At 45.1% G+C, this 22,144-nt stretch overlaps 1 protein-coding gene and 1 long non-coding RNA gene across 2 annotated transcripts in view; one reads left to right on the top strand and one right to left on the bottom strand.

The window, feature by feature from the left end:
- Window positions 1–2,911, bottom strand: part of LOC130144227 (uncharacterized) — a 38,913-nt gene extending 36,002 nt beyond the window's left edge. The window contains exon 1 of the long non-coding RNA XR_008820057.1: window positions 2,608–2,911. This is a non-coding gene — a long non-coding RNA (uncharacterized LOC130144227). The remainder of the gene's footprint in view (window positions 1–2,607) is intronic.
- WDFY2 (WD repeat and FYVE domain containing 2) overlaps window positions 1–22,144 on the top strand; it is a 68,336-nt gene that overhangs the window by 42,091 nt on the left and 4,101 nt on the right. Inside the window, exons 4-9 of the mRNA XM_056327585.1 lie at window positions 4,301–4,355; window positions 11,751–11,901; window positions 14,369–14,481; window positions 15,402–15,528; window positions 17,418–17,523; window positions 20,973–21,074. Of these exons, the coding sequence (XP_056183560.1) occupies window positions 4,301–4,355; window positions 11,751–11,901; window positions 14,369–14,481; window positions 15,402–15,528; window positions 17,418–17,523; window positions 20,973–21,074 (654 nt within the window). The remainder of the gene's footprint in view (window positions 1–4,300; window positions 4,356–11,750; window positions 11,902–14,368; window positions 14,482–15,401; window positions 15,529–17,417; window positions 17,524–20,972; window positions 21,075–22,144) is intronic.

Here is a 22,144-nt window from a genome sequence, read left to right as displayed (position 1 = left end):
TAGGTAGCTGAAGCTGAATTAAATTGACCTTTTTCGCTGACCGTGCTTGTGTCTAGAAGCTGTTACATGCTTCAGGCAGGGCCAGAAGAACAACAGGGCACCAGAATAATCCCTTCAGAATTCTTCCTCAGGGATGGTACTTATTAAGAGGAATTTATCTTCCACATCATCTGATATTGCAGGTGTCTACAGGTTTGACCATAAACAATACTTTGAATACCTGAGTCTGAGTCAGGCTCTACCTGCTGATGTATGCCTCTACCACTGTGGGAAACTTATTATTTTTTCCTTCAAGAAAATTACATGATGGTGTCGGTCATCTCTCATTTTTTTTACTTTATAAAGTGAAAACACTGTAATAATTTTCTAGAGCTTTCTTTGCAACAGACATGGATGTAGGGTCTAACAGTAGATTTAAAAGTCTTCATTCTCTTGCATTTCTGAAGTGAGTTTGTCCTCTGGAAGGCCTGAGAGTGCTGTTGGTCACTTGTGTTAACAGGATGAAGTCAAGTCTTTAAGGAGACCTGCAGCATGCTGTCAAAGTGGCATCATCTATCAGAGTACAGAGTGTAAATTCCCTGGGTGGGAACTAGGTTGTGAATGGGTAGTATATAAAGATGATTAACTCTCAGAAATTGATTCAGTTGCCAAAGCAGAGGTCTCTCGTGCTATTTTGGAATACATCATTTGGCATCCACCTGCAGCTCTGGAAAGGCATGTGTCTTCCTTAGACCTTGAGCCACCTCAGCTATCCCCATGGCCAAGGGCTCTGAAATGGCACACACTTGAGTATGGGTTTTGTTTGCCCTAACAAGAGCAACTTGAAACAAGATGCTGATAGTATTTCCAGGATGGTTTACAGAGGTCTTGGGCTCAAGAGAAGTTTGTGGGGGTGTGTGTATGTTTCAGAGTGAAGGAGATGTGCTCTGTGAAGGTGCAGCTGAGTCTTTGTGCAATAGTGGGTACTAGATTGGACAGTCTTTTCAGATGCTTAAGATGCTTTGTGAAGGCTTTCATGGTACCAAGCCACTGTTGTAATAATAAGCTTACCTGAAACAGTCAGGACTAATCACTTAACGTTTTCAGTATGGTAGAAAAGGTAGCAAGTAGCTCCAAAAGAACCTCTGAAGAGCAGAGCCAGAAAAAATGGTTTTAATCCCTGCAAGGAGGGATTTTGGTTTTGCCAATCTTAGCACTCTGTTAGATCCCAGCCCCTCCTATGCAAAAGGGCTCATACAGGACTCTGAAATCTTTCTGTGTTCTGTTAATAAGCACCAACTGAGCTGGGTGGGTGACCTCAGACTTCCTAGCTCATTAACAAGAGCCAAAAAGCTGCCTAATGAGAACTGGGCACCAGCAGCTTTGAGAGGAGCAAAACATCTACGTATGGAAGAATAAAAAAAAAAACAAACCAAAAACAAAAAAAAAACCCAAACAACAGTGTCTGCTGGTACAATGTTAAGGAGATGTAGTCGGTGGTTTTGTAGTGCAGATGACACAATGTATGTGCAGCAGGGCATGAATTTCTTGAGCAAGGTGCCCTGTGCTAAAATACCTGTCTATTGACGCAACTAATACATTTGGCCTTGAGAAGATGAGTGCAATGGAAGAACACGTGACAGTGTAAAGGTAAGCAGGGAGTAAAAGACCTAGAGAAAGATCAGAAAATGCGAAACAAGAAAATGCATCACAGATTATATGCTTTCAAAGAAGAAAATGAGAAGCAAGAAGACTTGGGGGGGGGGGGGGGGGGTGGCGAGGGGGAGGTAAGGGAAGAAAAAATTATATCCGGGATTCACATTAATTGGAGCTGTGTTTATTTTGTCCTGTATTTGTTTATCTCCTTGGATGGAGTGGTGTATTTATAGTGCATAGCTGTAGTTCGTACTAAAGCATACAGAGCTAATCAATACTTGGGTAAACCTTATGAACTGCAGTTCTGTTTGATTCACTGTATTATAACGAAGAGACTCAAAAGCCTTTTCAGACTTCCACCGAAACTGTGGGACTGTTCGTATCGTGGAACAGAATGGCCATGTCAAATTTATCAAGGATAAAATGCAAAGAAAAATGAGAATACAAGCCACGCTCTTCGTCCCACCTGAAGTCACCAGCATCTGTGTGCCACCACAGGCAAACTTGGGGACAATCAAACTGGTGGGAAAGGCAGACATATTCTCCCACCATGTGTCACAGCAATTGAGGCCCTTTCTCTTTAACAGCAGAAAGTTAGCATTCATAGCAAAGGGTCTTGCTTCAAGTAGGCTTTGTAGCAAAGCATTGCATGTGGTGGTTTAGTATTCTTCAGGCAGTGGGTAATGAAAACCACTTCCCTGTAAGTAGCTAGGGAGGTATAGCAGCTTTTTAATGTTCTGTGGTTTGTAGAATTAAGGTGACCCTAGCATAGAAATCCAGCTGACTTAATTGATTTGTTACTGCTGTTTAAATAACACTCCCTGCTGTAGTCCTTAGCTGCTGGGGAAAGCTAATGGGAGGTAGAGCAGATTAAGGAAAGGAAGATGAGCAATTCAAGAAAACTTAGTTATAACTAAGTTATGAACAGAAACCTAGAAACAGCAAAATATATAGCTGTGTCAAATCACTCACAGTTGTTTTCTTGGAAGCTGAGATCTCTGGATGTTCCACAGATGGGTCTTGTAGCCTCCCCATTTTGGTGCCAAGCAGTAGCAATGATGTGTTAGGGTAATCCTGGTGCTGGAAAGCCATGCAGATTACCCACAGTGATGACACAGAAAATGCAGAGTGACTTTTTTTAAAATTCCAGGTGGGAAACTGGGGGTAAATACTGGCTTTTCACTGATTAGAATGTCTTCTCATGCTCTTGCATTAAACATTTGGTTTGCCTTAAATGTAGGCTGTAAGGGTGCTCAAGTCCAGTCTTCTCTACTGTTGCCCAATGTGTTTGGCAGTGTTTATACATGAACATTTTGCAACTCTGTGCTTTACAATTTTACTTACCTTGTGTTTGTAGTGTTTCTTTTATTTTTTTTCACTCTATTTCCGATCAAATGAGTTAAGTTTTACTACTTCTATCCCCTAGGTATACTAGCTCAGGGAATTTCTGTGTATTTTGCTATAAATTATTAATGTGATGTGTTTTTACACTCCTCAGTTTTCCTTTGTGTTGCTCTAAGTATGTGGTGTACACATGTAGAAACCTGACAGCAGTTTGAAAGCTAATTCATGCGGTGGTGCCACAGAGCCTACCCTTTGCCTGAGTGTATCCTCGAGAGAGATGTTGGAGGAGTTTTGTTGCGGCCATTCTGTTTCCCCAGCTTTGAGCTATTCTTCTTTTCAAAATGAGTGGCAGGGACATCCAGGTGCTGTCAATTTAATGACAGGGATTTTTTTCCAAGAGCTGAGGCTCCGGTGCAGACTTTTAGCTGCTCTTTTCATCATTTCCTCATGCAAAAGCCATATCGGTGGTTGAACAGTAGCACCAAAGCAGCAGGAGTGCAGCACCAGGCCCCCCCATAAGTGTGCTCTTCCCTTGCAGAAGCAAGCCAGGTTGGTCACACCACACATCTCTCCCCAGGCAGCCACAGCCTATGCTAAGCCACTCTCCATCCCACGCACAACTGCTTGTTAGCCACAACGAAGCAGTAGCAAAGGAAGAACGTCTGCTTCTGAGACACCAAATTAAGTATTAACCAATAGTGGAATAAAATCAAGTGGGGAAAAAGTCAGAGCTCCTGTTTGTCTGAAGCACTGAGAGACTTCTCAACAGAAACCTGAAATGTGTTCCCATCATGGGTTATTGGTACCTAGTTTGGACTAAGCAACTTCAAGGGGCTCCTTTTTATTGAGTTTTCTGAGTGTTCAGGTTGGGGTGTGGTGTATAAACATGCATGGCTACATGTGTATACACACGTGCATGCTTCTGCACACATAGCTGTGTACACATGCAGGTGTCTGCGCAGTCAGTCCCAAGCAATAGGTGTTTGCTATGAGCCAGACCTGAGGTCTCTCATTTTCTGGTACCTCAGCTCATAGCCAGTCATTTCTGTCAGCTTTTTTGACCTCTTTTTTTAATAGTTCCTCTTTTATCTCCACCATTCTGTTCAGAAGCACTAGTGATGTTGTTTCTTAGGAAGCTTTAAAAAATGAAATACTTTAGTTTTTTAGATGAAGGTACTCAAAATTAGCAAAAATTAGACGGGACTGTGGTTGCGAAGAAGAAGGGAGAGTTTACCTTGGTAATGAATTAAAATGAAAACACTCCAAAACACTTTCTACCTCTAAGCACTGTTTCTTTTGTTTTTTCTTTCCTTACCCTCAGGAATTCATTTTATCAGAAGATTACAACAAGATGACATTAGTGAAAAGTTACCAGGGTAAGAACCATGATCAATTTTAATTGGTTTGTGTTGTCATTAATTTTTGTTAATGTTCTCTTAAGGAGTGTGAATGGAGAGAAGTCTCCTTTACAGTGATTGACTTTTTTTTTTTTTTTTAACTAATGTAAATGCTGGTTTTATCAATAGATCAATAATGTGCTTTGTTCTGAGATTACAAGACTTTTAAAAAGCTGGTTCATGTTCTGTTTTCCTTTTAAATGCTCCTTTGGAATATGGTTCTTGAGCAAACTGTCCAAAATCCAGACTGTGTTTGGGGAAAATAAGTATTAATCTTTAGTCATCCAGGGTATTTAACAAAACAACTTAGGAAATTAACCCATCTTTGAGGGTGAAACATTTAGGACTGTAGCTTTTGGGGTTAGTCTGGTTATATTTTGATAACTGTCAGCTTCAGTAATCTCAAGATTATCAGTGGATACCTGTCATGGTAAAAAGGTCAAGAAATGCTAATCCATATCTCTTCTAATACATTCTGGTATTGACTAATGTAATATTTTAAGAAACCTAGCTATTTATACTTCTCAAACCTCTAAAGGACACACTGCTTGGGACAGGTATTCTTACAAAAGTAACAAATACATGCAAATATTTATTCTTCTAGCTCTAAGATAAGATAATTTCTTATCTCTAAGATAATTTATTCTTATATCTCTAAGACGTAGTATGATGTTATATGGTATAATATATGCGAAGCATTATGTTTCTGTATAGAAGCCTCTAATATGTTGGCTTGAGATTTCCCACGTACATTTTAAAATATGTATTCACTCATATATTTTGAATTTTATACCTTGAAATGTTGAGAGGATAATTTAAATCTCTAAATGGAGGCTCTGGGGATCACTTTGTAACATTTAAATGTTAAGGTATGACAAGAATCTTGATTTTTGCAGAGCACAGCTAACATGCATCAGCTTTTGAGCGTTTTACTTCAGCTGTTTCATGAATGCCTGGTGTGTTGTAAAATCAAGCTAGAATGCCTGCATTTTTTCTTAGCTGTAAAAACTGGAGAAAAATATCCAATGATGATAAAATGTGTATGTGAATCTTAAATAAGAGTTCTGCAGTCTGACTGTACCAGTCTTTGTTATCCGAATTTGTGATTGCTCCACAATCCCTAAAGTTTGACGCACCTAGGTTTCATTTTTAAGGGTTGTTGCACTGGTTAAGTCCTACTGACTGTTCTGTAGCCCCTCTCTCTTATTAGCTCATCCATTTGCATGCTTGGATTCAGTCTTGCAGGCTACTTGCAGCCCAGGAAGGGTGAGCTGAAGTCTTTTCTTCTTTGTATGCAGAACAATGTGTGCATGAGACCATCTTTCTTGCTGAGCTCTTCTGGGAAAAGGCTGAAAATTTTGGAAGGAGGGAACATACATCTTGGCAGTATGGCAGAATAGGAAGTTGACTGTGGCAGCCCACCCAAGGCTTGGGGAGCACCCCTCATAAAATTAGAAAAAATGAATGAAAATAAAGGCTGTTTTCACGGCCGTTTGCTGCAGCCTACCAGATGTGCTGCTACTGCAGAGCTTTGGAGGGGGCCCTTGGATAGGAAGATGCCATGGAGAACCTCCACAGGTTGTCTTGTGCATGAATCCCAGGAGTCCAGGTGGCATCCCCCAAACATTGGACAACAGAAGACTCTAATAAGAATCCATTAACACCAGTAGAGAGGTGGTAGAACTGACCAGAGTCCCAGCTGGAGTCACCTTCCTAGACTGCCTGTCTCAGTGTGGGAAGGTTTTTGATCAGTTTGGATCACTTTGTGCCAGGATTCTTAGATGTGTTGGAAGATTTTATCTGAAAGCTGTGGACTTATTTTAGGGCAAGAGAAGCAATACTTGTGCCCAGAATAGGCATAATTTCAGTTCTAGTCCAAACCACAGTGTTCGCTGGTAGCAGACGGTGTCTGCTTTCAGACACTTAAGCCAGTGTGAGCGACACTCGCTGCTGCTGTGTCCCTCACATTTTCCTCTCTTGCTTCTGGGGTTTGATGTTTGGTCTTTTCCTTGTTTAAGCTGATAAAAACTCTATTCCCCTAGCTTAAAAAAATAGTGGCAGTGTGCAAGTGACCTAGTTTGGGGAGCGGAAAAAAAATCATGTAGGTGTGGGTGTCTGTATAGTAATCCCCTCTGTGCAAGGGTTAAAGAAGCATTAGGGCTGGTGTTCTGCACATTGCCAGTCATGGGGGCAAAAGTTTGGTTTTGGAACAATATGCCCTCCGATGTTGTTGGAGATGCTGTTTTATCTTTTTTTTTCTCCCCCTGCTGCTGGCTAGGAAAGCAGATTGCTGTTAGTGCTGCAAATGGAGATGGCAACCAGACAGGGGGAAAGATGGGTTTCAATTCATTGCAACAGGAGGGACAAGATTCAGTAGGAAACTTTCCCCCTGGAACAGTGGTCAACAGCTGCCATAATGCAGCTAGGCAGGACACAGGGATGGAGGAGAGCTGCTGCATGAAGACATGCTCTGCCCAGCTTACCAGCAGTGCTACACATGCTGACTACAGAAACCCCTCTGGGCTGCTCCTCTGTCTGGACCAGAAATGACATGGCACAGAGTAAGTTACAGCAACCCAGGAACAATCTTGGGTTGCCTCAGCTCCACTGGAAAGTGTCACCCAAAGTCCCGAGGGGCAGTTGAGCAGGCAGGTATTTGACCGTGCAAGGGAGGAAAACAAAGCAGAGATTCCCCACTGTTTGCAGTACACTGATAACCTGAGGCTGCCTGCTGCTCTGCAGCACAGTGCCTCCTGTCAGCCCATCCCATCCATAGAGACATGCTCTCTGATTCTCTGCTCTTCATACCACATGTTGGTGGGGGAGCACAGCACAGCTGGACCTGTACTGGAGGTCTGGGGTGCTGGGGAAATGCTGTGAAAGTCAGATCTCTGGGAGCTGTTGTCAGTCATGAGTTCCCGTGGTTCCATCGGATCACGCAGTGGTAGGCACTTCCATGCTACTCTTGCTACAGTTGCCTCCATCCAGGACACTGGATCTGGGCTTACTGGGGCCAGAGTCCAGCAGTGCTGCTGGGACAGGGCAAGGAGGAGAGAGCCCCATGTCCACCGAACTCCCTTGGAGAATATGCTTGGAGGGCCACATAGTCCTTTGGGTAGGCATGTCATGATCAAATGTATGAACCTTCTTCACCTGGTCCAGGAGGACTACTGTGGACAATCCCATCGCCTTTCTCATATAGCTGTATTGAGGTATAGGGATTGGCATAAGCGTCCTGGCAAAGCGCTGGGGCAGGGAAAAACATAATTTAAAAGGAACACGTAGTTTTGTTGGGTATGCTGGCCTTCTAGTGGTTCATTTGTTAAAAACCTCACTTCTAAAACCTGTTGGTTTTGTTTAAAGTTTTCAAGTAAGGCCTCTTTTAAAAAATATTTTAGGGGAGTAAATAATTTTATTTAGCCTACAAGGGGGCTTTAGCTTAGCTGTGCTGGCTGGTTTTGTGTGTGCTAGCTTTGCAAATGTTCAAGAGTGCTGTTAAAAGTAGCATCTTGCCCAGTGACTGGTGGGCTATCGATAATCTCCCACAAGGTATTATAATAAGTAGCTGAAGCTGCTGTAGCTATTAAAGAACATTAATTGTGTCTTGAAAAGCCATGAATATGTCTGTGAAATCTGCTAGTAACAGAGAGTGACAGCAAAGTACAGCCTATGCACATGGTCTTGGCAGGAGTCTGCGGCCAGATCCGGTGTTGTACGGTGGCCCAGTACCACCAGCACATGTGGCTGGACATGCCCCGTGCAGGTTTTGCTGCGACACTGTGTCTGGAGTTCTGAAATCTCCTGTTTCTTGAAAGGGGCCAAAACATCAAGATTGGGGATGTGACACAGTGTTAGTGAGGAGTCAGTGGGTCATGGGGCATTGGCCTCCCTTGCGTGAGGAGGGGTAGTGCAAGCATTTGAACGGTGCTGTTTGGGACGCTCTGGGAGATTAAACTTCATTCTGTGTCAGTCTTGCATAACTGTCATCATCCCCTCTTCTTCAGCTATAGCACCAGCTGCAGGCACGGTCAACCTCCGCTCACAGCAACTTCTTTCCCCGGGCAGCTCCTCTCACATTCCTGCAAGACTACAGGTGCTGAAGAAACCCTCCCCTTCCCTCAGCAGCCTCAGCTTCTAGCCCCTGCCAGCCACCTCAAGCTGCTCACAAGCTGGTCCTGCCGCTTCTAGCCCCTGCCAGCCACCTCAAGCAGCTCATAAGCTGGTCCTGCCGTATGGCTGTTGCCGCTTCCCACTGTGTGCAGCCTTTTCCACCCAGCTCCTTGCAACTGCACCTTCTTGCCAGGGGCCACATTTCCAGTCCATGCCCCCTCTGGATGATGTAACACTTCCTGCTTTTTTAATTTTATTTAAAAAAAAAAAAAACAAACAACTATTTAACATGTGCTTTTTCTACCAAGCAGGATTTGTAGACCGGCTTCTGCCCTATGCTTTCTGCAGGTTGCCCATTTTGAGGGTGTCCCCCTGCCTCCTTGCTTTCAGGTCAGCTCACACAGTACCCTTACTTCTGCTTTCCCTTATGCACAGCCTCTTCTCTTGTGCTTTTCTTGCACATGCTAAGTTTTTCTTTCTTACTGCTAGCTTCTACCTCTCTTAGTGTTTGCTGCTGCTTTTCACTGTTGTAACCCTCCCTTTCACCCATCACAGCTTCTTGCCCTGCACTGTGCATAGCCACGCACTGGCTGTGCTTTCCAGACCTAGCCTCCTTTCCCCTGCGCTCTGGCTGCTGACATCTCAGCATGCACCTCCTGGCTGCAGCTTCTTTTCTCTAGGCACAGCCCTTCTATTCTCTCTCCAGCTTGCTCTTTGCACAGTGCTTGCTGCTGCTTTCTCATAGCAGGAGTGCAGCCCCCCTGCTCCCTCCCACCATCCAGCTGCAGGTGGACCTGCTCACTTCTCCTGTCTGCTGCTTCTCTACCCTCTGTACAGCATAATCTTCCCCTGCACATGGGCTTTCTTCTCATGGTGGCTGGCACAGCTTTGCTTGTTGTGGCTTTTTCTGTACTGTGACCACATTCACCCTTCATCCTCCCTTCTCCATGTCACTGCTGTTGCAGTGAGCAGCTTTGGAAGCACTTGTTCCAGTAGTTTTTTTGCACACAAATGGTGATCAAACCTTCCATGGATGAAGGAGCTGGGTTTTTGTTTGCTGTTTCACAGCCCTGAACCTGTGTCAATCCTAGGGCCCAGACCTCTTCCTTGTTCCCCTATCAACTTCCAGTCTTCTGACATTTTGCTTCTTTAATCCTTACATGGGTCAAATTCCCTCTAAATGACAAGGACTTTTTATTTACATTTGTCTTCTCTTTCTTCCCTTACTTAGATGACCTCCACTGTGCCCTTTCACTTGGTTCAGATATTTCTGCCATCAGCATGTGTGTGGGGGCACCAGCTAATATGCGCAGCACTTGCAGGTGGACAGCAGAGTGCTGAATTGAAAGTTCTTTTTGGGGAGGGAGGATAAGCAAAGCTATCACGTACACCCCTTCCACCTCTTGGCACGTACATATTTCTTCAAAGCCTACTCCTTACCTGCCAGAGAGAGCTGCTTCACCATCCACAGGCAGTACTTCTGGCAAAAGGTACAAGCCCTGCCTTTTGGGAGATTTAGGAGGGTCGGGTGGTGCCGGTTATCCCCAGAGCCAGTTCAAAACACAGGAAGCTGGCACTAGCAGTAGTAGTTGCCACATGCTAAGAAAATGTTCCAGGGCAGGCCCCTTGAACAGCCTGATCTCAGCCAGCTTTGCACATCCTGTGGAAGTGCATGGGTCTCTCTACAGCGCTGCTGGTGCACACAAGCCCCTGGGACATGTATATGAGCCCATCAGGTGCTTGTAGCAGCAGGTGTCCTGTTGTGGCCCTTTCTGCAGTGCACCACTCCTCCAGCTAGTGCAGGTGCTCCTGATGAGACCAAGTGGTAGGTAAAGACAAGCATTAGTCACCCACCGGATCACTGAATTTCTTCCTGGAGAAATCCAAAGGGTGAAGGAGAGAGAGGATCTGATTAAAAGAGCTCAAGTGACTCCTGGGTGGTCCCCATCCTTCTGCCTTGATTACAAATGTGGAGTTAAAAAGTGTGTGGAAAAAAGCACCAAAATCTGAGCTTTTCTATGGGCAAGGGTGAAAGCAACTGGACGCAGTTCACATCTGACACTATAAAATGGTCTAGCTGTGTGTCACAGTTACGGCAACTTGTGTCAAAGCACCTGTTGACTTTTCTCCTTGAGGAATCTGGGTCTAAAAAGCAGTGTGGGTCAGGGGCAGATGTCAGCTCGTGCAAGCCTCCTATTCTTTGCTACAACTAGCTCCCCCATATAGGGTTTGAATACAGCTCTCATCTGGGCTGTGTGCTTGTACAGGGCCGGCAGCAATCTTCCCATGCTGTTCTGAGGAATCTCTGCATTTCAAACAGAGATCTCGGGCTGATTTTTAAGCTTCCAAAGATGTTTAATCTTTCCAGTGTGTCAGCTTTTACACAAACAAATACAAGCAGCCTGCTTTGTGCAACACATGTTGCCATGTCTCACAACAGTAATAAACCAGTAGGCCTGTAGATTGAGGAGTATGGCATTTGCTACTAAGTTACGGCTGGGAATAATTCTGCGTGGCTTTCCAGCCACTTGTTTTATTAAAAAATTGGCTTGATTACAACCAAACCCACCGGTCATTCATACAAAAAACATCTGTACAAGCCTGGGTTCCCTTGTTTTAATGAAAAGCTTTTGATGGCTTTTAGGTAGCAGTAGAAATTTATTCCTTCCGCTGTTTTATTCATCTTGCCCAGCTGTGATATTTTTCAGGTTTATTTTTAGTTTATTTTGGTTTATTCCAGTTTTCTTTTTAGCTGGTTTGCATGCAATGCTAAAATTTCCCTTTGGTGCAGCATTGTGCCTGTGCTGTAACTCGTCGTTCTGCTGGCATGCCACCATCCACAGCCCAGATCCACCAGGCCTCACAGCGGGAGGAGTGGCAGCGTAGGCGTCTGTACTGCTGTCATAAAACCAGCTCAGAAGGGGTTGAAGTAGAGCCCAGAGTCCTTTCCACAATGGCAGCTTTGTTGGTGATGATACAGGGATGGAAGGAAGACTTGTGCTACTGTAGAACATAAATGACTGCAATAGGCACAGAAGGAATCAAGTTTTATTTCTACCCTTTCTTGCACAAATGCTGAACGGGGACCTTACGAGCTTGCTTGGTAGCTTGTGTCGATAGGATTATTAAACACCAGCCTCTTCTGTAAGGACAGGGGAGCAGGTGAATAGGGAGTGGAGGAGTTGGGTGCAGTTGGTACTTGCAGTAGTCTTCTGCCCCCGTGTCCTTCTCTACAATGTGATTATATGTCTGCTTAATTTTCAGCTCATCAAAGCAGAGTCATGATGATTCTGTTTGTCCTGGAGATGGAGTGGGTGTTAAGCACCGGACAAGACAAACACTTCACGTGGCACTGTTCGGAGAGCGGCCAGCGGCTGGGAGGGTACCGCACCAGCGCAGGTGCCTGTGGCCTGCAGTATCCTTTGCTGAGCTCTCTGTTTTATTTCTTATCTCTGGCACTCAAATAGCCCTTTTAGTTTCTTTTTCTAGTTGTCCTCCAAATTTTGTGCCCCGTATAGGTTCAGTGCTTTGTGAGAGAAAATTATTTAAAGCCAATTTAAAAAAATGTCTGTTCTCCTTGCTCTGGCTCCTTAATGCACGGTGACATATTTAGGTCTAAGCATTTCCAGCAAAACAATGGCCGATCTGCAATCTATTGTGGCCTGCTATTGTAATAAATATGGACAGGGCCTTCATTTAAGCACACAGCACATGCTTTCTTCTAAGAATTGATGGTAGCAAAGTAGGTCAGTGATCAGGTCAGTGTGCTTGTGTGCATGCATGGTAAAAATTAAAAAGCTTTAATATAAAATAATGAGCACATGTCCTTCAGTCTGAAACTGCCCACTACGTATTGGGAATTTGGGTTAACTAAAGAGTAAATGATTCAAAAAATGGCACTCAAGTGGCTTATTCACCCAGAGCTGCCCCAGCTGCCTGACAATAAAATAAAAATTAATTCAGCTTTATTGCAAATGAAAAGGGAAGTGTAAAAATATGAGCTCTTAGTTTGAAACCAGGGATTAGCATAAACAGACTTTTTAGTGCCCCGTAAGGTATGTGGTATAGATGTGTGTTTTTCTAGTTCATGGGAAGTAAGATGACTTAAAATGACTGTCTGAATATGGACTTGCTTTATATCATCTGGTCATTCAGCCAATCTAAATGGCATAGAGACTGAACTTAATTTTTAATTAAATAATAAATAGTTTTGAAAGTGTGATCAGGAATTTGTCCTGTATTTCCTAAATCTCTCTAGAGAATGGACTGTTTTGAGTAATTCAGACTTTTGGAGGATGCTTTAATCTGGGTCATCAGATCATGCTGGTGGAGGGCAGGGGGAAGGAGAACCATTGACAAATATTGAAAAAAAACTTGGCAGAACCAGGAACATGGATTTTTATTTCCGCCCCCCCCCCCCCCCCCCCCCAGAGTCCTGTATGCATAAAATCAGTGCCACGCAATTGCTCCTTAAATATCCACTATGGACTCTGAATCTGGAATTAAATTGAAGAGCTCCAGAACCTGTCCAGTCAGGTGGTTCCAGCATGTGGTTGAATGGGTCAAGATTTTATTCAGTTTAGAATATGATGTGTGATGCACCTGATGTAGCTGACACTTCCCCAAATACGACATAAAAACCTTTTTGTATTTGTAAACAAATCTGAGTAGGATAATGAAAAATAAAACCAAATTTTAAAAAAACACCTTCCCCCCACCCCTCTCTTCTTCCCCAGCTTAACTTTACTCCCAATTTTCTCTACCTCCTCCCCTGCAGCAGCACAGAGGGATGGGGAATGGGGGCTGCCATCAGTTCATCATGCTTTGTCTCTGCCGCTCCTTCCCCTCAGGGGCGGCTCCTCACACCCCTCCCCTGCCCCAGCCGGGTCCCCCCACGGGTGCCGTCCCTCAGGCACAGCCGGCTCCAGCCTGGGTCCCCCCGGGGTCCCCAGCCCCACCAGCAAACCTGCCCCAGCCCGGGCTCCTCTCCCCGCGGGGCCACAGGCCCTGCCAGGAGCTGCTCCAGCGTGGGCTGCCCACGGGTCACAGCCTCCCGCGGGCACCCACCTGCTCCGGCGTGGGGCCTCCAGGGGCTGCCGGTGGGGATCTGCTCCTCCGTGGGCCTCCCCGGGCTGAGGGGGACAGCCTGCCTCAGCGTGGGCTTCACCGCGGGCTGGGGGGAACCTCTGCTCCGGGCCTGGAGCCCCCTGCCCCTCCTGCCTGCCATGGCGGCTGCAGGGATGTGCCTCTCGTGTGTTCTCGCTCTTCTCTGGCTGAAGTTGTTGGGGGTTTCCCCCCTTTTCCTAAATACGCTATCCCAGAGGTGCTACCACCATCGCTGATGGGCTCGGCCTTGGCCAGCGGTGGGTCCCTCTGGGAGCCGGCTGGCACTGGCTCTGTGGGACAAGGTAGAAGTTTCTAACAGCTTCTCACAGAAGCCCCCCCTGTAGCCCCCCCCCCCCCCCCCCAAAAAAAAAAAAAAAAACCCCACAAACAAAACCAGCAACCAACTAAACAAAAAAACAACCTTGCCATGCAAATCCAATACAAGCAGAAAACTAGTAATAGTTATTTTATACAATTTTGTGAAGGGGAAGAGAGAGTGGACACCATCCAACTCTAGCACCTAAGTTAGAGAGCCTGTGGGAATGACTCCTCTGTTTATGGCAAAGGGCTACTTTAAAGGTGTTTCATAACAAAAAAGAAATTGTGTTTTCTTCCTCACTCTATGAACTTGGTGCCTAAAAGTACACTCTGAATACTTCCTTGAGACCTGGAGCACTATTCACGAGGTTGCAGTATACTCGTGTTAAATTAACAAGTCATGAAAGGAATGCAGAGCTTGTGTAAGCAATATATTTTCCTCAGCATTTATCCATCAGATTTGACGTGGAAACTCGGCATGTGTTTGTTGGTGATCACTCTGGGCAAGTGACCATACTCAAACTAGAGCAAGAGTCCTGCAGCCTTGTTACAACATTTAAGGGACACACAGGTAAGGCCTCAGGAGGAGACTGAATTTTGTTCTTCATCTGTGCTCCGTGTTGCGGTGGTTTGACTCTGCTGTGAAACCCTAGGGTGGCTTCTGTCAATGCATAGCATGAAAGGGAAATAGACCTTAAACTGTCACTGCAGCTCGGGGAAGCTTATTCTTTATTGGTAAAAACCAGAGTGATAGACTTCTGATCAGAAAACTTCTATGGCAGAAAAACACCACCATCAGTAGCTGCTACTTAAAGCAGCGTGAGACTAGAACAAGTAGTGGTAATTCCGGGGGGAACAGGACGTTCCATAAAGACCCATACTGGTAGGCATTTTTGCCCAAGTGGAGTAGGCACATCTTGGAGGCACTAACTGCTTGTTTCACTGCTGGGACTCGTGCCCCATCACACTTTAAAAACAGCAGTCCTGGGATGTGATCCTGCCATCTACCAGAAGAAATGATGGTCATTTCTCAGCATTTTCTCTTCATATCCCTCCTCTCTGACCACTGACGGCTCAATCACAAGGCAGCACAAGGTAGTTCAGTCCTCTCACTAGGATACTGTAAAGATGCCCATAGTATTCCACACTTGCTTCTCTCTTGTGATGTCCTGGGAATGATGGAGGGGAAAAGCTGTGTAGTCACACAGTGACCAACCTTCTACTATGCTTTACTGCTCAGTGGATTCATCCATGTGAGTGGCAGCGTAGCCTTCTGCTTGCGGAAGAGCAGGGTGGGGCTTCAATAGGCTTTCCAGGCTGTTAGTTTTCAGCTGGCAAGCACAGTGGCTGCATGGCCTTTGCTGGATGGAGTGCTGTCTTTTAATCACTGCATCTCCATATTTTTTGTTGTATCTTATATATATATATAGCTACAATCCTGCCTTCCACTTCCTGTAATGAAATGACTGTTGTGTGCATCTCCTGTTTCAGGTGGTGTCACTGCTCTCTGTTGGGACCCGATACAGCGAGTTTTATTCTCGGGCAGTTCTGATCATTCCATTATAATGTGGGATATTGGAGGAAGAAAAGGAACAGCCATCGAGCTGCAAGGACATAAGTAGGTTCAAAGCCCTTCCCCCTGTTTTTATGGGAGAAAAGCTAAAGGCAGAAGCCACATGTGGAAACAAACAGCCCAAAGGTTACAGTCTTCATAAAGCCTCAAGCTTGTATGTGTGACTCCCTGTGGTCCTTATACAACAGGAATAAGTTGCTGATAGTAAGTTTTTCAGCACTGGGCCCACAGGCTGGTTTGAGAGTCTGCAAAGGGTGGTGGAGGAAAGCACAGTATCTGTGGTCCCGAAGGTGTTATGTCAGAGCCTGCACCTTTGTTGCAAAGAGGAGGGTCCTCAAGTGGGAACAGCTGCAGGGAAATTCTCTCGCTTTTAGGTGTCAAGATCTTTTCTTCCCCTAGAGGGCGCATCAGGCTTGGACAATTGGTCCCTTTTTCCTCCGCGCTAGCTTGTTTCCATGCCACTTTACCTGCAGCCTGAATTCGAGTTAACGTGCTTCACCTATAGGGGCCTTCACCATCCCCTCAATGCAAAGAGACTTCATCTTTGCATGTACAGACCTCAAATTTGCTTACCCTAGTAAATGTCTTTGAAAAAGATTAAGTGCGTGCTAGGCTTTGAGTAGAGATCAGCATGGCTCTAGTTGCAGTGACCTCCCAGCCTTGTGTACCAGGGTTGGGTCTGGAGAGGCAAAATTCCATGGTGTTTTTGGTCTAACAGTTTCTTACATACTCATAAGTTTATTTTGAGTGATGCTGTGCTCTGCAGAGAGATTTGGATGCTGCTTGGATTTCAGAGCACTGCAGAGCTTTTGCTGAAATTCCCGGATCACCCTTGTACCCTACCCAGTGGTGCTTGCCAATGCACCACTGCTAGATTTATTGCTGTGGAAATTAGTTCTCCTAATATGAGGTTAGCCTCTGGATCCTAATCTGTAGCATGGCTGTTGGCTGGCACTGTACAGGAGCTGTGGGAGCAGCTCCTAAGGACAACAGGGACTAAGAAGTGTTTCAGCTGATGGTGCCACTGGTGTTGGCAGGCAGGTGCTGTGAAGGCAGGCTGTGTGGTACCAAACTGTCCCATAAATGTGTTCCCATCTGGAGGAGCAGCCATGTGCATAAGCAAATGCGTTAGTGTGGAAGCCCTTTAGGTAGACAAGACCAGTGATGGCAGCAAAGAAAATCAAATGTTGTGGGTTGTTTCCAGCCTCTATGCTCAGTTACTCTCACTTTGTAACTTCGTTTTTTCCATAATAGCGTTACATGGTCTTTGTTTACCAGGTTGTAAATAGCTTGGGATGTGGCCTGATTTTCTTTCTTTTATGAGGAACTGAGCCCACCTTTGGGGCTTTAAACTGAATAATTTCCCCCATGTTGCTTTTTCCTTAGAAGAAGCAGAAGCACCTAAATCTTCAACATTACCTTGAGAAGGCTTAGCGACAATTTAGTGATTCCTATATAGTTTTTTCAACTCTCTATGCTTGTTAGTACTAACAAAATCTTCAGTGGTTTCTCAGTGCTTCATTCCTAGATGTTGCAGAGATTTATGAAAACAAAGTTGTTACTGGCTTTCTGACAAGAAGGTACCTTACCAGACCTGCGTTTATGCATCCAGATGTGCCTTCAGACAGATCCAGAGCTGCAGGTCTGTTTAGATTTCCTGGTGCAGCTGGGACCTCCCATCTCAGGAACAGCAAAAACAGTTATCAGAACAGGTCTTTGGCTTTGTGGATGCTGCCCAGATGAGCAACACTTTGGTTCTGGTCCAAGTTGGATAGCAAAGCCTGATCTGCATCCAATGGATGCTGTGTACGGTGAGGAGAGGAGGGAAACATATAGCCAAACAAATGGCTTTGTACTGCCTTATTGTATATTCTACGCTTACTTGTGTACTAGCTATAGATGGTTGATTCGTAACTGTTTTGTTTCTTTTTCAGTGATAAAGTCCAGTCTCTCTCCTATGCTCACCACACTCGGCAGCTCATCTCCTGTGGTGCAGATGGGGGAATCGTCGTTTGGAACATGGACGTCGAGAGGCAGGAGGTAGATCCTCGGTTATTGTCAGTTTGATCTGAAACAGTCTTGGGAAGAAGAAGCTTTCCAAAATGTGTAACTTTTAACCTGTACAAGATCATTCCAGGCTTTAAAAATGTTTTTTGGACATGCTCCAGTTGTTATACAGCAATTATGCTGCTCCTTTCATAATATGGTACAGGGGAGATTGGCAGAAAATGTGTATTAAGTAGGCTGCTAAATGGCTCTTACCCCTCACATTGCTGCTCTGAAAGACATCTTCTAAGGAGGTTATTGTGAAATTCTCTGCTTTGTTTTTCTGTACATCATGAGAAATATTATCAGTACAGAGGGTAAATGGACGGGTGGATAATTATTAAGGGTTTTTAAGAAAACAAAACAAGAAAGCTCTTTGTCACCTCTGGAAACCTGCAACCCCTTTTTTTTTTTTCCTGTTCTTGCTAAAAAGACATTTAACTAGGGCTTCAATCTCACCTGCTACTTGGTCTTGCTTCCCTCTGGTGTAACCACATAGAAGTGGTATAAATGATGACTTTGCTGATCCAGACAGCAAGATTTCACCCACATGCTCCTAATGGCTTTTGTGCTGCACAGCCAACAAATGTAAGTGGGTTCAAAAGCACACCCCAGGTCTCTGGCGCTGTGGGAGCAGCCTCCGCTCGGCAATTTCTGAGACCTGACTCAGAGAGGGGGAGCGAGCACTTTGCTGAGTGAGTCAGGCATCAGCCCTGCTCGGCAGCATGGCAAATCCTGGTAACGTGAGTCATGGCAAGCCTCTGCCCTGTTCCTGCAGGAGGTAGGAAAGCATCCCGAGGCCCCACGGTGGGTATGGTCTGAGCAAGGCTTTTGGCAGTGTGGGCTTTCACCAGGTTTTCTGGTTCTTACGGGTTTTGGCCTCCCTGGGTCATGTGTGTCTCCCTTGAGCAAGGGGGAAAGCTAAGTAGAAAAGTGGATTTAAGAGAACTACTGAAATAGGCATAGGCAGGAACTGAGCTGCCTTTTTTATGGGAATTAGCATTCCGGTTGGCTCCCTTTTAATTGCTAATCTAATGGTCAATTATGTCATCAGCTCCAAAAGTGAAAGGAAAGCAGAGCAGCTTCCTCCTTCCCAACTGATGTTTCCTTTTTGCTGCAACTCAAATAACCTGAAATGAAACTCTTTTATTTGCTGCCTTTGAAGGGCTACAGTAAGAGTTAAGACTGGCTTGTTGCAAAATGGGCGGCAATGCTGTGAGAAGGCTGGTTTAAAAAGTGGAAGAGAAATATAATTAGCTAAAGGAGGGCTTAGCAGCAGGTGTGAACGGGTGCGCTGCTTTCTCTGACTATGGCTATGTGGGCTTGTTCATGTTATCAGTAATGCAATAGGGTGTTCGTGGTGCTAAACCATCTTCAAAATGTGAACCTTTTGAGATTTTAATACCAAACTGTGGTTTGGAGTCCTAGAGTATTTTCTTCTGGATTTTGGCTTTAGTATTTTGCCTGTATTGAAGGGTTTTCTCCATGTGATGTGTGCTCAGTACTCACTTTGATGCTGTCAGATTGAGGTTGCATTAGAGTGAATTATGCCATTTTAGCCCTTGATTCTTTATTTTCATCTCTGTTTTTAAAAAGCTGTAAGAAAACAAGATCTGAAAGATGCTAGAAGCTGTGTTTCTATTTGACTACAAAGCGGTTACTTGCCACAAGCAAAATGTCGTCTTCATCTATAGTGTTCAGATGCTTATGAGATAAAAACTTAGACACTCAGATGTAAATCTGTAGGCATTAAACAGAAAGATTGTTGTGGGTAGAAAAGACAAGGATTTTCTCCAGCAGAATTAATTACCTTCAGAATAACTGGCAGGAGAAGCTGAAGCAGGCAGTTGCTTTATTACTGGGGGTCAAAGCTATCCTGGGAGCTGAGAGTTTCCATCAGCCTTACCTTATCTTTGCCATTGTATTTTTGGCTTTTGTATTATTTTGATTTCTTAATCTTAGCTGTGTTTCTTGCCACTTTAAATTGCAGCATGTGAGAAGCCAATGGCTCTGATAAGATAACTGTAGTTTGCTAATAGCACCTCTTCACAAAATATTAAACATTATTTAGTATTTATTTAATCTCATGGTGGGGTTGGGTGGGTGTAGTGGTTTGACCCTGGCTGAATGATGGGTACCCACCAAAACTGCTCTATAACTTCCCTTCTCAAGAAGACAAGGGAGAGAAAATATAGCAAAACGCTCATGGGTCAGGATAAGGACAGGGGGAGATCCCTGTGGTGTCAAGGTAGTGCTGGCAGGGCTGCCATGGTCTGACTGGGGCTGCCCCGCTGTGGGGACAGGATGGACCCGCTTGCCAGCACCGGCTTTGGGCTGAACTCTTGTCCTGGTGGGGTGGATAAAGGAGCAGAAGTCTTCTGCTGGGAAGAAGTGTTGTTCTTGCTAGGCCAGGTTAGACAGACTGACAGCCAGCTGGAGATGGGTCAAGAACCAAGATTCTTCCTCGTATCCACCGGATGGTTTCCTAAACATTGTGGGAAGGTGCACTGGGTGTCCCCCAGCAGCTCAGTGCAAGACAAGTGTTGGGGAGCCAAATGTATGTGAGGAGATCGACTGCCCCCTCCACGTGCCATTCTGCCGTTTCAGGCATCTTCTGAGCTCTTTCAGGATGTGGCAAGACTTGCTTCCCTACAGGACATCTGGTCCATGCTAGTCTGCACAGCAAAACCTGGTCACAGGAGAAAGTTTTGGGTTGTGTTCGTTTTTGTTTTTCTTTAAATCTTCTTGCCCACTTCATCCACAGCATGAGTACAAAGCTACATACCATGTTAGGAAATAGAAGACCTTCCTTCTATCATCTTTGTGTAAAAGCAGGGAAGAGGGCTGCTCTGGGTTTTAGGCTTGTTCAGGTGAATCTCATGTTTCTCCCTGTTATGTATGATTTGTAGCCCAGATAACCTCTGACAGCAGGAATGGTCCTTAAAGTATTAAAGAAAGAAAGAAATAATAAAAAAAAACCCCAACCACATCAGCATTTCTGATATCTTCCCCTTCCCTCCTCATTAGAAGCTTGGCTATTGGAAGTACTAATTGCCCCCCGGTCTCACCAGAGGCAACAGCAGATTGTAAATGCTGTCCAGACAGGACAGAGTATTTTTTATATGCTTAATTCCTGACTTGGAGAGGTGGGGGAGGCTTATTTGTTCCTGGGTTACGTTTATGGTCTTATAATCAAACTGTGCTTCATGATTTGGGTGAGAAGTGGTCCTCCCGTATCCTTCAAGGCTCAGAGCTGAGCCAAAAAAGACATCCCAGGGAACAGTCAAAATAGCATCTTGTGAAAATGAGGGTTTTTTCACTCGCGTTTAGTTGGCCACATTACTGCACCACAATACATCTTTGTTGTCCTGTCTCTAGTCTCCACTGGAAGCTGTTCTGGTTGCTGCTCACTCCCACTTTGTGTTTGTGTGTGTGTGTTGCAGACCCCTGAATGGCTGGATAGTGACTCCTGTCAAAAATGTGACCAGCCGTTCTTCTGGAACTTCAAGCAAATGTGGGACAGTAAGAAAATAGGCCTCAGGCAGGTTTGTATGCATTCTTTGGTGTGTTAACATGATGCAGTTAGGTTTTTCTCTCGTAATAGATCATGGTAACCTTTTTTCCCCTGAAGATGTGAGAACTTGCACTTTGTTCTTCCACTTGAGTGGGACAGTGTGCTCCCCTCTGATAAGGGTTGATTTTGTGATCAGAAGGAGCATGCTTCTATTTTCTTCCTTCCTTCCCTCCTTTTCTTTTTCTCCCCCCCCCCCCCCCCCCTTTTTTTTTTATAGCAAATGCATTTAATAGGTCTTGGGCTGACTAAATTGTTTTTGGGCCTTCCATGGCTTTACCCATGTGTGATTTTGCTCATTGTTAGTTGAATGTGATGTAGACAGAAGTTTTCAGCTGATTTTTGGAGACTGTGCTGGAACCAAAGCTGTTTTCCATGAGGTTGAGTAAACATCTGTAACTGCTCAGGCTGTGTTGGAAAAGGCTTACTGGGCTGCTTGGAACACACTGCTGCATTTTCTTGCCCAGCAGGAGTGGGCTGTGAATTGCATACTTTTGAGAGAAGGGCATAAAAATGCTGAAAGGGATGCTCTCGTGGAGCTTAGAGAAGTCAGGTGTCTGGGGGAGAGCCCAGCAGCATCTTCTCTTTAGGTAATGTTCGTCACCACAGAGCCTGGCTGTCCTGTGGCTAGTGAGGCAGCCTTGTGGTCCTACACAGCCAGTGGATGAGAAAACACAAGGCGGGTCAAAATGCAGAAAGACTCTTGTGTCTGGGGCTGAAAATGACAAAGGAGATGTCCAAGATGATTAGATGGTAGATGTTTATACTTAGAGGCTGGGATGGGGTTCCAGAAGGACACTGTGCTAGTGTAACCCTCTACTAGCTTGACCTGGAGATGTTTTAATGTATCACGTGCTGTTGAGTAGTGGTGTCATCCCCTACACCCCTAAAGTGATATTCCCAGGGACAGGGGTAATTATAGCTCCCAGCCCTGTGGCAAATGCCCAGCTGGCTGGGACAGGTCTCCTGGGTGCGTGGTGGGGCTCTTTGGCCTGTTCTCCCATCTCTAGACGCACTAATGAAAAGCGGACAGCTTAGACTTCC

The sequence above is a fragment of the Falco biarmicus genome, chromosome 2 (genome assembly GCF_023638135.1).
Source record: "Falco biarmicus isolate bFalBia1 chromosome 2, bFalBia1.pri, whole genome shotgun sequence".
Lineage (NCBI taxonomy): Eukaryota > Metazoa > Chordata > Aves > Falconiformes > Falconidae > Falco > Falco biarmicus.
This window is presented reverse-complemented; position numbering and strand designations above follow the sequence as displayed.